Raw genomic sequence first — 14,050 nt, forward strand, 5'->3', positions numbered from 1 at the left:
AATCGGAAAGGCAAATAAAATATGGTCGCTAAAACCTACGTGTTGGCAAACTTGACAAACTGGCCCAGCTTCGACAAGGAGAGATCTAGGCACACATTTTGTTAAAGCGCCCTCTATTTAGGCAAGTGACCGCAATAATAATGAGTCACTGCTTGATGAGTAGGCATGCTGACAGAATGGGTTTGCCGGCCAATAAAATCTGCCTAAGCTGACGCGACGTGAAAGAAATTGACAGTCTTTGACATTACCTATGCATTGCCCTGCCCTATTGGGCATGAAGACTGTCTGTTTGGAGGACCTAAGCGAAGCAGGCAATAACGAATTCTCGCACCTAACATAACCCACAAGTTCTGCTTCTAGGCGAACGGACTGGATCGAAAACGAGCTCGTAATTGACACCCTCCAACATTGGAAGCAGCCAGCCGATAACATAACCCAGCCGGGAATTGAGGCCTCCATATTTCATATCTGTCTACTGATCAATATTTGATCTTAGTGTGGGAGTCTTCCAACTACTGGATGAAGTTTTCCAACGTATATTGCTGGCTTTTTTATCCCATTCTAGTGTTCGTTAGCAGCACCTAACGAAATGACGGTGCTCTAATATGAGGCTCAACGTCAACCCAATTAAAACGTCAATTATACTTTTTACCAGATAAGATGTACATATGTAAATCAGGATAGTGCAAACTGTGATAACATATGTGTCAAGGCTGGAGCGCTAGAGGTAGTCTTAGAGATGTAGCCTGTACACTTAACCATAGAGAAGGCGGCAAAACGATCTCTACTTAACTTCGCCTAGACCCTAGTCCCAGAGATGGAACACTGGGAGCAATAGTATTCGAAGATATTCAGTATAGAACTGTGCAAGAAATCTACATGTATTTTGGAAACGCATTTCCAGATTTGTACCTTACCTGGTATACAGTAAGCTGAAAGTATACTAGCAGGCATAGTTGGTCCGAGAGCAAGGATATCGGCCATGAACAGATAAAAGTTGTTCATTGTCCATTGGCAATTGGTAGATAAGTGTTTTCATTCCTTCCACTCGCTTAGGCTAGGCTAATTCTGAATACGTTGCAAGGCTCTTCTGACCATGGGAGAACCGGAAGCTGCCAAAGGAAGTCCTTAAACCAAAGACAGTCAAAGGAGTGACTTAAACTACTCAGTACGCAATTGTCGACATCGGTATCTCGATTGGAAACTGAGTTTTTGGAAAATTTTCGTTGACACATTTCTTGTAAGCATGCAGTGGGTTTCCAACCGCCTACCTTTATTTCCTAACGATTCGTTAAACCTATACTCTCTTCCTCCTTTCCTATGCTTAAAAATACACAAGTTTTATTTATTAAAACACCAACCATTTTAAAAGAATAAATATTTATTTTCTAATATATCAGCCCGTTAAAAGAAGTATATGTATTGTTTAAAAATATGTATGTATCACCTAACTATGCCTTCGTGCAATTACTTCTTAACAGCCAGTCTGTGCGTGTGACTCCTAACTTGCTGGAAAATAGAGCCACCAGCTGGCTTCGACTGATTACTCTCAACTGGTTTGAGCACACTATTCTCCTCCGCATTTGTAGCCTCGCCAGCCTTCACAGGCTTGTCAGCTGCGCTAATTTCCTTTGCTGGCGTAGCAGTTGGATTGCTCTCATCTTCAGGCTTGCCCACGTACACGTCTTCCGCCGCCGGAACTGGTTTCGTAGCAAAGGGAGCATTCACTTCATTTTTAACTGGTGCAGCCGTCGATGCCTCATCCAACGCCTCAGCTTCAGCTTCCGCTATCTGATCGCCAATCTTGTCTAATGTCTGCAATGCAACATCCAACATTGCGTCTTCCTCCGAAGAGTCATCTTCCTTACTTTTTCCATCTTCTGGCTTCTTAACTTTTTCATTTACCGTCTTTGTCTCCCTAAAGAATGGTGATCTTTTGAATTTGCGCGCCGCATATGCCACTTCCTTAGGGTTCATTTGCTTGCATTCTTCGAATGGCACATCCAACCAAAGGCCATGTGTGCGACACTTAGCCACATTCAATTTACATTTGTTATAGAAAACTGCCAACTCGCTAGGCGTTTTACCGCAGATTGGATCGTATGGCTCTACGCAATCGTCATCGCAGAGAAAGCCATCCTGTAATGCGATAGCGCTTCCACTAATGGCGGCTGTGTTTGCCTTCGTGCAGGCCTCACCTTCGCAAGCATACCAAGCAATGGGTATGCCCAAGTAGGGTGGACTGCGCAGCGTTGAGATTGGATAACTGGCGGCGGAGTCGTTGAGCGGCAAGAAGGTGCGCTTGACGTAGTAGCCGTGTTCCTCGGTGGCGAGCTGTCCACCACTGCGGCCCAGGTCGGATGAAGAGGACCACTTAGTTTTGGTTTTAGTTTTACTTGATGGCGAATTGGAGGATGCGGATGATCTGTGTTTCTTATGCCTCTTCGCGTTAGCAGCCGAAATGGCGAGTAGTACAATGAGCACTGGAAGAGAAATCAAAGAAATTGTTTAGCTGCTGCATCTAATCGAAGTGGTTTTGTAGGGTTCCATGTACATATTTGCGTTTAACTTACCGGAAATAAAACTGATTTTGTTAAACTTCATATTTGCTTGGTGGAATGCTTACAATTAACGCGTATTTTTAGTAGCTTTTTAATCTCTAGTAACTGTCTGAATAGATGCGCAGGCGCAATACAACTGCGACTATTGCCACGCCGCGGGCTGCTTAAGTAACTTAAAAAAAACTCAGCGTGTAACGCAGGAAAAAAAACATACAAAACACAAATAAGAGAAGAGTTTTAATTCAAACTGGGAATTCTTTTAGTGCCTCCTTCTTTTGTGGTTTGGTCAGCTTTTTTTATGTTCGACTCAATCTCTGTTTATTTACCACTTATGCTGGCTAGCTAGAGCGAGATTTTTCTTCTGTTTGCTTCTCCACTTTCTCGCTTTCAGCTCTCGACGACGTCGCCGCCACCGATGAGTGTTTGGGTGAAATTTGAATGCGCTGCCGCTCCGCTCAGGTGTTGATGCTTATGTATGTATGTATGTTTTGCTGTACGGTCAGTCGGTCGATTGCCAGCTTCCTAGAAGTTTCAGCTTCTTAATACTTTGGGCAAACAAATGTTGATTGTAAAGCTGCGCTTAGTTGAGATGAGTAAGGCAGCCGGTTTTTTGTTAATTGGGTCAGTGGATTTTTGTTTTGATTTGCCGCCTTTTTGCTTTTTGGCGTTGTTTTGCTTGAATAAAATAAAAAAATTGAAGAACCCAAAAAGAAGTTTTGAGGGAAATTGAAATGCTTTCGTTATTGATAAAAAGAAATTGTATAAAGAGTACCTACGAATGGACATATGTATGCATGTATGCATGTATGCATGTCCGCAGGTACTTGTGCTTTGCATCAGTTCAAGTCCATTACTTTCACCAATTCGTCACGTTATTGCTAACTTCATCATTTTATGAGTATTGCGAAAAAGTACGCTTCAAATCCATGGAACTATAAAATAAAAATAAATAGAAATTTAACCGAAACTTTTCACATGATCACGCTTAATTGTTCGCTATCAGATTTCCGTCCGGTTGTCCTCCTTCTACGATTGCCATGTCTAAATGTTGCCTAGCGAATTCGTTGAAGACTTCTTTGAAGGATCTGGATCCTCTGGGTTCGTTGGCGGTGTTGTCTGTGATACCTTTTAGAGGCCGAATCTCACGCAGGTGGAGATGCTGGCTTCGGTAGTGAATGTTTTGGGTTGTCTTTCGCCTGATGCCAGGCCAAGCTCCTTTTTGTTTATTCTCGATCGTCTTAAGCATTCTACATGCAGCCCTATGGTCTCGTTGAGTCCTTACAGAAATTCTTACCCTTAAATCCTCCCGGCCGTACATCACAATGCTTGTCCCTTTAAAGATGCCTGCGTTTAGTGCTGGCCATGCCTGCGGGTTGGAAGTGCCTGTGGAGGACTTGAAGCTCGACCCTATTAAGCTGGTATTTCAGGGTACTATTTTATATGTATATAAGGAAAATTTGAAAGGGTGCTCGAGCCCTTTTCGCGCTGCGAATTATGACAGTGGGCTTTCTAGACGGCATTTCGATGAGGCGAAGGCGAAAATGAGTGAGATATGAAAAAGCTCGCTTTGATGCCTATTGAGGAGAACTTGTTGTTTTTGTTGTAGCGGCATTAATAAGCCTCGACTAGATCGGTTTACCCATCAATTGTTGTCGACAAGCTCAACTAATGGTAGATCCAGGAAAGTGCCATTTCTACGGGGTTGGACCAGAGGGAAAGTGGTACTAAATGAGTGGACTCGAGTGGGCATATAAAGAGGTTGTTGGTGTCGTGGGGGTATCTCCATATGCTGGACACTCATTGCGTACGTCGGGGTCGAGTTTGATTCAATAGCTGTTGATAGCTCGCTTATCGGGTCCATTGGTTGTTCTATATAGGTCTCGACTGCGTCCTTATGCTTGAAAAGATGCCTGCTGACATGCCTGGTTGCGCCAAGGGCCTGTTCGGGTGCTTGCATCTGTAGCAGCCTACCAGAAATTGCTTGCTGAGCGTATTGTTGCGCTCCCTAACAGAGAAAATTTGGGTCACGCTATGCAGATGGTGTTCAGGCGATATTCGAAGGCATCCTGTCGCAAGGCATGCTTCATCCAATGCTTCCAGCTTGTTCCGGCGACCAAAGTGGCGTAGCAGAATTCATTACCGGTGGGAAAATGCTCGTCCACTGGGGTTAATTCGGCATCGTAATCTCTCTTCTACTATAAATCCGACATCGTGTTTGCTCGCTTGTACATGGCAGCTCTACATAATAGACACCACAAATTTAGACGTATTTTTTTCCTTGGTCCGTCTATGGCATTTATTGGCAGGCGGTCATGTCCGCCTAAGAATTCCCGAGCACGATAACCATCCGAGCGGAGGCATCTTCTCTAACAAGTGTCTGGACAGTAGTTTAAAGATTCGACGTGGTCAAAAGATGGCAGTCGCAAAAATAAGACTTCCGCACAGTCAAGCAAACTATAAGCGCATATTCAGTAGCCTCACTATACTACATTGTACTCTCCAAGATGATAAATGCCCTTCCAACTAAAAAAAGAAAAATGATTTAAAATGGTTAAAAAATAAATATTTGGAGCACACAATCTTGGCAAGTGCTTGGAAGCGCTTCTATCACACAAATGGATGGGCCTATAACGGCGTCTCCTAAAGGCAAATAGCTTTTAATACAATATTGTTCTGATTGGTAGAACAATTTTAAATTTTTCCTACTCAAGGTCATTGCTAAAAAATACAAAAAATTCAACTTGCAGGCTGTGCTGATATGCTGCTATAACATAATCGGAAGTAAATATGTATCACATTACTTTTATATAAAATACATATGTAGTGAAATCTCTAAAAATTGTGTCAAGCAAATACATACATACATACATATGCGACCTGGAATAAAAGAACATTATTTCAATTCAAAGCTTCGCCTTCTAAACAGATCTTTAGGATTGCGAAATGGTCATCATATGTAATACGAATGCATACATACATACATATACACTGATAGAGCAACTGTTAAAACGATTCAAAACTAAAATACTTTTTCCATAGCTACGGCAAATAAAGTGGGGAGTAATAAAGTGTGGCGTCTGCTCAGAAATGGCTGGCGAATGCAAGCCGAATTAGAAGATTAGAACAAAAAAAAAGCATTCATGGGTCTCGGTAAAGTGACAATTGCGTAGATTAGAGGTCCACAAACATACACTAATATCTACATACATACATACATATTTTTATGGCTGGTGATGGGGCTATTGGCTGCCCGAGATGATTTGAATTATCATTTCCTCAGTTGCGTGGCGGTACTTGGTGATCGAGGAACTACATTTTAAAAATATTAAAAAAAATAAAATAAAAAAAAAAAAAATATTTAGAAATGAAATAACTTCACCAGAAAATGTTAATTAAAAATTTTCTAATAATGACTTTCCAAAAAGTGACGCTTTCATTCGTTCTACTGGCGTTAACGTTGGCTTTTGCGCCGCTACCGAGTTTTGCTAGGATTTCAAAGAGGCAAAGTGGTGTGTGCTTGTGTGAAATATTGTTCAATTACACCTTGCGAAAACCAAAAAAACTTCCAAACACTCAAAGCAATCAATATATGTACTTACGAAACTGTGGGCCAAATATCGTAAAATTACGTTTTTAGTTCTTCTCTCTGAATTCAGGATTTTCTAAAGGACTTTGTGATTTCAAAGATACAGATTAATTCCAATAGTTATTTAAAAAAATTCAATGCAATGTAGAATAACAATATCGGTATCAACTGAAATTTTTTTATTAAAAATTTAATTAATTTTATTTTTTTTAAGCTAACAAAGTTTGAAAGGCGAAATTCGAGGATGAGGTCGACTGTATAGTAGTCCTTAATATATATATATTTTTTTAACAATTATTGCAAAATTTTAAGGATATATAAGGATACAATTTTAAAAGGACATTTTCCATACCTACTCGTGCTTATACATCAAAAAATTTGATCAGCTTTAATTCTATAGAATTTTTTCTTTAATTTGATGTTTTTTTTCTGTATAAAATTTACTGTTGCACGATGTTACAAGTGTTTTTAAAATTTAATAATTGAACAAAGTACAAAATTCGGCGGTAGAATTTTGCATCGATAGAGAAATATAAAATAAAAAATCTTCCTTTTATCGATTACATCTTCAACGTGCATACTACCTCGTCTAATGGTTTATACAGGCGAACGTATTTTAGGCGAGACTGGCATAATTTTGTCAATTTTTGAATCTATGCGCCTACTATAGAGAATAATTTGACTCTGACTTCCCATTCCTCAAAAAAATGGAAAAAATTAAAAAAAATTTTTAATTAAATTTTTAAATTAAATTAGCTGGAAAATTTTTCTTAAAATGTTGAATTTCACCATAAAAAGAAGGCAGACTCAAAAAACAAAGACTAGTCCTTAGTGTTCGTTTATGTTGAAGTGAATAAAGAACAGTAAATATGCACACACAAGCGTTGATAACCTCAATATTTGACACTATTTCCTCATTCATCGAAGAGCTTCATAAGACACATATGGCGCGCTAACACAAATGTACATACTACATGCATACATATGTATGTATATACATACTAGCTTTTACCCGCGGCCCTGCCCGCGTCTTATATTATACGATTTAACGTTATGCTATCAAATTTTACAGCGCACCTCAATCTGGTATACGAAATGCTATAGAATTATGCTAATCATTTTAACCCTCTTACTCAGATGGTTATTTTAATCGAGCCAGTATAGATATTTCGCTTTTCTAAGAAGTCTTACAAATTCTATCTCAGCACATGTTGTGATTAATTAAATTATTTTTGTATTTTTAAACAAGTGGCAACTCGCTTCAAAAATCCTTTCGAAATAATGGTTTTAAGCTTCTCTAGATTTATATCTAATTAACTTGTTAGCCAAATTGATTTTGAATTTCTAGATAGCTGTTCAAAAGTATAAGTAAAAAAATAAATATTTCTTAAACCCTTTTCGATTGACTCCTACATACATATATATGCATGCTACAAAAGTTTGAATTTACTTATTAGCTAAATTAATTTTAACTTTTTAACCCGGTATCAACCCTGTTCAAAAATATTTTAGAAATAAAGCTTACTGAAAGTTGCGTTGTTAAATTAAAATATTTAAATTTTTCAAATGAGGCTTTCTAAAACTTCTCTTGCTTGATAACTATATTAAAATACTACACTTAAGAACATCTATGTAAACAGGTGGCAACCGTCTTCAAACATATTTTATCAATAAACTTTTCGTTTGACACCCATATTAATATATTTCATATGACTTATTAATTGATTTCATACCTAATTTATAAACAGGTGGCAACCTTCTTCTAAAATATATCTCAAAATAAAACTTTCTTAAACCTCTGCCATTTGATACTTCACTTGAATTTTAATTTAATTTGATTCAGAATTTCGAAACAAGCGGCAGCTCTCTTAAAAAATTGTTTCGGGATAAATTGTTTTTGAACACCTTTTCTTTGCCACCAACATCGTTGTAATGTTTTATTTAACTTTTTTATAAATTTGTCTTAACTTTTGAAAAAGGTGGCAACTCTCTACTAAAAATATCCTGTATCTTAACTTAGATTTCGCAACGCTTTCGATCGATCTACCAATCGTGATAACTGTTTTTAATTCAATACTCGTATTTAAAGTTTTGTTGTGCATGAGTTTTCTAAAAAACTATTTCCATAATTTCCTTATCCTAAAGACGACTTCGATTTGGCTTATGATGACAACGATTTTGTGCCCGTGAGTCCTTGTAGCGTGCAACGTGCTGGCGATCCCGATCTTACCAATTATGACATCATCTCTTCATATCATTTCGATGACTACTATCATCAGTATCAGGGTGTCCGGCAAATAGTCGGTTCGACTGGCTATCAGACAGCCTACCATTTTGAGGAGTACTCCAATATGACTATCGAGTCTCGGCAAGCATTCCCGAAAGGTGTGCCCGATGCATTTTCTTTTGAATGCACGTTTCGTGTACCCGAATATGATCCGCCAAATGAGTGGTACCTCTTTGAGCTCTCAGATTACAAATATGAGTCACAAATGAGTGTAATCATGAATCCTGTTTATAATGCTCTGGAATTCTCGTTACCCAAATATGATGGTTCGCTGCAGACGGTCACATTTGAGGAACTCGAAGTAATTTCAATAATAATTCCAGATGTTCATATCTTTGAGAATAATACTTATTTTATTTAAATCAGATTTTCGATCATTCATGGCACAAAGTTATGCTGGGCGTGACTCAAGATGCTGTGCGTCTTTGGGTCGATTGTGAGCCTGTACCGGATCGAAATGGCAGCTTGCATACACCGCTTGACGTGCGTAGTCCCATCGATTCGACGGAGGGTGTCTTCGCGGTAGCACGAGACTGCAAGACTAGAAGCACTGTGCCGGTAAGTTAAGTCAATCTGGACTAATCTGGACTATTTATGAATATGACATTAAGAAAACCGTTTCCCCGCTTAGATTGATTTGCAATGGATGATCTTTAGCTGCGATGTTGATAAACCTGAACGCACAACCTGTGAAGATATACCTAAATACGCGAAAGCTCCCAAAGTATTGGTGGAAAAAGAACCTGTTCCCACACCACGTCCGACACCTCGTCGTCCTGATCTAACATTCCTCACGACCAGCACTTATCGGCCCTCGTTCTTGAGTTCCACACCGTCTGCACTGCAGGGCCAGGAACTGCATGCATGTCCCGAAGTATGTCCAAGAGGACCACCAGGCCCGCCAGGACCACCTGGTATACATGGTGTACAGGTAAGTGAATATAAAGGAGGCAGAGGCAGCTGAAGTAAGAATTAACTTTGTGTTAAAGGGACCTCCAGGCGCGCCTGGCCAATTAAGTCCGTATGCCAATCAATTGGATGGCCGCTTGATTAAAGGTGAGAAAGGGGAGCCAGGTGCCGTTGGCTTGCCTGGCGTAACAGGTCTAGCAGGAGAGCGTGGCTCGCCAGGAGAACCAGGCTATAGTGGATTACCGGGTATTAAAGGAGAACATGGCGATATAGGACCTCCTGGACCTCCGGGACCACCAGGAGTTCTTATATCAGGCGAAGATAGTGATTCTTCAAGTAGTGCATCTAGATTACCAGGACCAAAAGGTGATGTTGGCCTAACCGGTGTCAGGGGGCAAAAAGGAGAGCGTGGCTTGCCAGGATTGGACGGCAGTACGGGTGAGCGCGGTGAAATTGGACTGCCAGGCGAGAAAGGCGAACGTGGCTATCCAGGTCAAGTTGGACCACAAGGACCACCTGGTCCGCCCGGTGAGTCTGGCACAGTACAAAATGAAATTAGAAATATAGAAGAGCGTGAAATACGAGAAATCTGCTTAGCTGTTGTAAGAGGTAAGAGATTCAAAGTACTTTGTTTGAAGTCTTATGATTTGTAGTATTTGCGCTTTAGATTATATCAGCGAAATCTCTTCGACACTGACGGGTCCACCTGGGCCGCCAGGTCGACGTGGTTACGGACGTCCGGGACCACCAGGTAGTCCAGGCATACAAGGTTAGTAAAAATTGTTTTGAAAAATACGTCTTTAATTTTTTTACATCACTTAATTTTTTCTAGGCGAACCTGGACTTCAAGGTCCGCAAGGTGACCGGGGCTATCCTGGTCTTCCTGGCATGCAGGGACCACAAGGTGAGACGGGACCTCGGGGGCTGGAGGGCCAAAGAGGTGATCGTGGCGAAGATGGCGTAGGTCATCCAGGCCAAATGGGTCCACCTGGCCCACAAGGACCTGAAGGCCGTTGCGTGGATGGTTTGCCCGGTAGACCCGGTGAACCTGGCGTGCCTGGTGCACCAGGCGAACCAGGCGGTCATGGACCACCTGGACAGCCAGGCGTGTGCCCGGACTGCAATGCTTATCAAGCAGCATATGCCTACCCACTGTTGCTTGCGCAGCAACAACAGAATAATAAAGGTCCACCGAATTACTACAATAAAGGACCACCAGTGAATTATTATAATAAGGGTTAATATGCACAAATTCGTTTGATGTTGTTTTATAATTTTGAATTTCTAATGCCAGTATGATTTGAGTTTTAGAATAAATCCGACTACATATATAAATTTAAGTTTTCTGAAGACCAATACAAATCTCGAGGGAAGCTAGAAAGTCGTTTGGTTGTTAAAGTAGTGAGATATTGACACTATATTTTTTTACAGCGGAAGTTCACTCGAGAGCCATTTTATGAGCAGATCTGCGGCATAGGAAAAGAGATCTTAAGGCTCTGTTATGCATACTTGGCATTGCTTGAGAGTTGTCATATAAGGAATCTGTTAAATGAGCTTCGCGTGTAAGCGGTTACCCAACGCACAGCATTACATACGTAAAAGTCTGTTGGTTTTTGATTTCTACGTAAAAATGGTATAGCAGTGCATGCAATGCCAAGTATGCATAACAGAGCCTTTAGGCTCTAAGTTCCTCTATTTCGCAGCGGTAGTAACAAATGGCAAAGTTTACATTTTATGACTTCGGTAAAGAAGTCGATGCTGGAGACCTAGCCCTAGCGTGAAACGCCTGAGCCAAGAGCCTCTGAAACCCCATCGGGCAAGCCGTAAGACCTTCACTGGTACTACGCTTTCGTCGCTTTCAACGGTTTTCGTGGCCTTCCCCTTTGATAAGTAGCGTCCATGGAAACCTATTTCGGCTTTCCGCTTTAACTCAACGTAAAAGTAGCTTTCGAAATGCACCGCAACTTTCGAGATGTAGTAAAAGACGATTTCGTCTCCTCCCGGTTAGAACTTCCCTAGGGAAGAGCCCGCTTTGGAAGTCGACTTTGATGTCAATGGAAGACAGTTTTATGGTTTGTTTATTCATTTTGATTGGGTCTCCACCCAGATCCGATATATAAACCCGAAAGTATTGTCGCCTTCATATGGTCCCACGGTTATCTATCGAATTTATAAGCTATAGCTGTTTGGTTGACATGGGGGCATCTATGGCATAAACCCGCCATTCACTTGTGCTTAGTATTACCTCAGCTGGTGGGACATCTCAACCGCCAGCTCAGAAATCCAGAATACAGTTCGAATACCAAACCGACTTCAAAGAGCAAAGCTAAGTTCGTTAGCGTTCAGGTTAAATGCCAATAAGTTCGTAAGCCATTTAACGTTACTTAGAACGAACTGAGCGCAGATGACGACTGAAACTTTCTTTAAAAGGCGTTTACTAAAGCCGATGTCACCATTTGGAAACCCTATAATTTGCCAGCAGTCTCATGTATTTTACTGACATAGTATGAGAGCAGATGGCTACATATGTAGGTAGCCCTTAAGTGATTGAGAGCAACATAAAAGTGCTTGGAGAAGTTGTTGGGAAATAGTTTCAGAAAGAGATGCAATTGGCCATTTTGTAGCTTCAGCCAAAACCAACAAGTTGTTTTGGTAGCTTTTAGGAAGAAGACATATATCAACATATGAAACAAACTTCTTAAAAATCATCTGGCACTCGGACTCAACCTAAAACTGAAGGCCTCATTTTTATTACATCATCAAGATCACTGAAATGCACTGATGCCGAGGTCTACTGATAGAAGCTTGCCCCCTTGCCAAGCTCTTTCAAGCTTTCTTTATTAAATGTGTACAAAGCCTTAAAAGAGCTTTGCTCGCGGCCAGGCCGGTGCCAACCACCGTTCTATTGTATTAGATCAGGATATTTTAAGGATATTTATTGGTATAATTGTTCATATCGGGCATTCATACATAAATATTTTAGTCAAGTGTTCCAGACAGCGACACCCGTCGATTTTTTGCAGAAATCATAGATAACAGAAATTCGCTATGAATAATGCATTAATAGTTTTTAATTGCAAGCGCTCAACCTACGGAGCTTTTAGTTTTTAACTTCCTACGTTCCTTTCACTTTTCCGTTTTTTTTTTTGCCGTTGTACTCTTCGCCAATTTTAAAAACAGTGGGAGATCACAAATTAGATTCTGATCGTTGACACAATTTCGATTTTGTTTTTGGCTATACTATAAAAAGGTGATAGGAACAGCGAAAATTTTTAGTTGAATTGAAAGTTCGCAACGATGAAGAAGTGGCACATTTTATCAGGTGTGTGGCGCATCAAATTTATCTTAGCGTAGTTCGGTTTTAAGTGGCTAAAATACACAATGCCGCAAAAAATATTCAGCCTTATCAGAAGTTTCATTTTCCCCGAACCGGTTCACTTTTCAATTTTTGTTTCAGTGTATTTACTATGGCCGGATGAAAAATTTTCGGGTGAGTTTTTTTCGGGCGAAACTCAGGATAAGGCTGATTATGTTTTGTTTGTGTAAATGAAATAAAAAAATTACAATAATAAAAAAAAAATATTTAATTAATTTAATTTCTTAAAAAAAAAAATACAAAAATCTAGTTTTTTTCCTTATCAACTCGCTTATAACTGGAACGATTGCGCTACCCTATCAGCATTTAGTCACCATTGATCCGGATGTCACCCTTGTACCAGAAGAAACCGTTGTCGCCACGCAACTACAGGTGTCGCCTAGAGCTGATGGCACGCGCGACTATGAATTCAAAGAAGTGCCGGTAATTTTAAGTGCGCGTAATATGGATTTGATGCCTGCGGAAGAAGAAGTCGTTGAAAAAGAAAGCGTAAACGAAAAAGTACAAGAAAATGTAGAAATGGTAAATGGAGAAGTAAAAATGCAGACAGAAACAGAAAAGTCAAATGAAGATAGTTTGAATTCAGCGGGCGAGGCAGTAAAAACCGCAGTGAATGAAATCGACGAAAGCACCAAAAGCTTGCAAGATGTTGCGCAGAGTCCCCAAAGTATCGGTACAGCGGTGGTGAGTGAAGATAGTACACATTTTCGAAACTCTTAGGCCATAAGTGTAGATAAGTATTTTAGTTAAGCAGTTTTTTTTAATATTTATCAGTTTTAATAATTTTTTTTTAAGTTTATACTAACTTAAAATGTATCTATGTATGTAATATTTAAAACATATTTTTCAGATAAAACCCCCCAAATCAAAGCGTCCTGCAATCATTGATAGCGGTAATCCCATTTATATTACAATTCCGATTTATGTGAATTCAGAGCCTGGGTTGCCATTAACACTTTCAGTAGGTAGTCAGGAGATCGCACTCAAAGGGAATAATCGTCAAAGGCCAGCAAGTAGGAGGGGTGTGTTTCAGAACAACGGTTCACCTACTTCACAATATAATAAGTTGCTATAGAATGTAATAAATATATAATAAAAATAACAAATAAAAAAAATTTGAAAACTAATTTTTTCAGCTTTTTAATTTATTGTAAACAATTAAAAACGAATGTCTTTTATGTAAGTTAAATACATACATACATATGTATGCGCACTTTTTGTAGCAGTGCCAGCAAAATCTTAAAATTACGAAACTGCTTAAAGTAATTTTTTAGTATTATTTTTATTGAATTTATTTTATCATATTTAATTAATCGACCTCAAAAAAGGAG

General features: G+C 39.7%; 3 protein-coding genes across 3 annotated transcripts; 2 read left to right on the plus strand and 1 right to left on the minus strand.

The window, feature by feature from the left end:
* Positions 1 to 1,363: 1,363 nt before the first annotated feature.
* LOC118738934 lies at positions 1,364 to 2,753 on the minus strand. The gene is made up of 2 exons (XM_036469987.1): positions 2,574 to 2,753; positions 1,364 to 2,483 (listed from the first exon to the last, which is right to left on the minus strand). Exons 1-2 carry the CDS (start codon positions 2,602 to 2,604, stop codon positions 1,468 to 1,470), a joined length of 1,047 nt encoding a protein of 348 aa, XP_036325880.1. The 5' UTR covers positions 2,605 to 2,753; the 3' UTR covers positions 1,364 to 1,467.
* A 1,536-nt stretch (positions 2,754 to 4,289) lies between these two features.
* On the plus strand, positions 4,290 to 10,611 carry LOC118740099 (collagen alpha-1(IX) chain-like). The gene is made up of 7 exons (XM_036471593.1): positions 4,290 to 4,365; positions 8,293 to 8,735; positions 8,801 to 8,992; positions 9,066 to 9,365; positions 9,424 to 9,952; positions 10,011 to 10,112; positions 10,176 to 10,611. The coding sequence occupies exons 1-7, from the start codon at positions 4,290 to 4,292 to the stop codon at positions 10,583 to 10,585; spliced, it is 2,052 nt and encodes a 683-aa protein (XP_036327486.1). The 3' UTR covers positions 10,586 to 10,611.
* A 1,238-nt stretch (positions 10,612 to 11,849) lies between these two features.
* On the plus strand, positions 11,850 to 13,794 carry LOC118740100. Its single transcript, XM_036471594.1, has 3 exons — positions 11,850 to 11,871; positions 12,970 to 13,403; positions 13,570 to 13,794. The coding sequence occupies exons 1-3, from the start codon at positions 11,850 to 11,852 to the stop codon at positions 13,792 to 13,794; spliced, it is 681 nt and encodes a 226-aa protein (XP_036327487.1).
* Positions 13,795 to 14,050: the final 256 nt, after the last annotated feature.

The sequence above is a fragment of the Rhagoletis pomonella genome, unplaced genomic scaffold (assembly GCF_013731165.1).
Source record: "Rhagoletis pomonella isolate Grant_MI unplaced genomic scaffold, Rhpom_1.0 Rhpom_scaffold_00005, whole genome shotgun sequence".
Lineage (NCBI taxonomy): Eukaryota > Metazoa > Arthropoda > Insecta > Diptera > Tephritidae > Rhagoletis > Rhagoletis pomonella.

What these genes read in the sequence shown, in the direction of transcription:
- LOC118738934 (XM_036469987.1), bottom strand. Translation starts at nt 2,604, where the DNA reads ATGAAGTTTAACAAAATCAGTTTTATTTCCG. An exon ending in CAAAATCAGTTTTATTTCCG is followed by an intron (nt 2,484 to 2,573) that starts GTAAGTTAAACG and finishes TTTCTCTTCCAG; the next exon opens with TGCTCATTGTACTACTCGCC.
- LOC118740100 (XM_036471594.1), top strand. Translation starts at nt 11,850, where the DNA reads ATGAGAGCAGATGGCTACATAT. An exon ending in GAGAGCAGATGGCTACATAT is followed by an intron (nt 11,872 to 12,969) that starts GTAGGTAGCCCT and finishes ACAAAAATCTAG; the next exon opens with TTTTTTTCCTTATCAACTCG. An exon ending in AAAGTATCGGTACAGCGGTG is followed by an intron (nt 13,404 to 13,569) that starts GTGAGTGAAGAT and finishes CATATTTTTCAG; the next exon opens with ATAAAACCCCCCAAATCAAA.
- LOC118740099 (XM_036471593.1), top strand. Translation starts at nt 4,290, where the DNA reads ATGAGTGGACTCGAGTGGGCATATAAAGAGGTTGTTGGTGTCGTGGGG. An exon ending in TCACATTTGAGGAACTCGAA is followed by an intron (nt 8,736 to 8,800) that starts GTAATTTCAATA and finishes TATTTAAATCAG; the next exon opens with ATTTTCGATCATTCATGGCA. An exon ending in CTGGTATACATGGTGTACAG is followed by an intron (nt 9,366 to 9,423) that starts GTAAGTGAATAT and finishes TTTGTGTTAAAG; the next exon opens with GGACCTCCAGGCGCGCCTGG.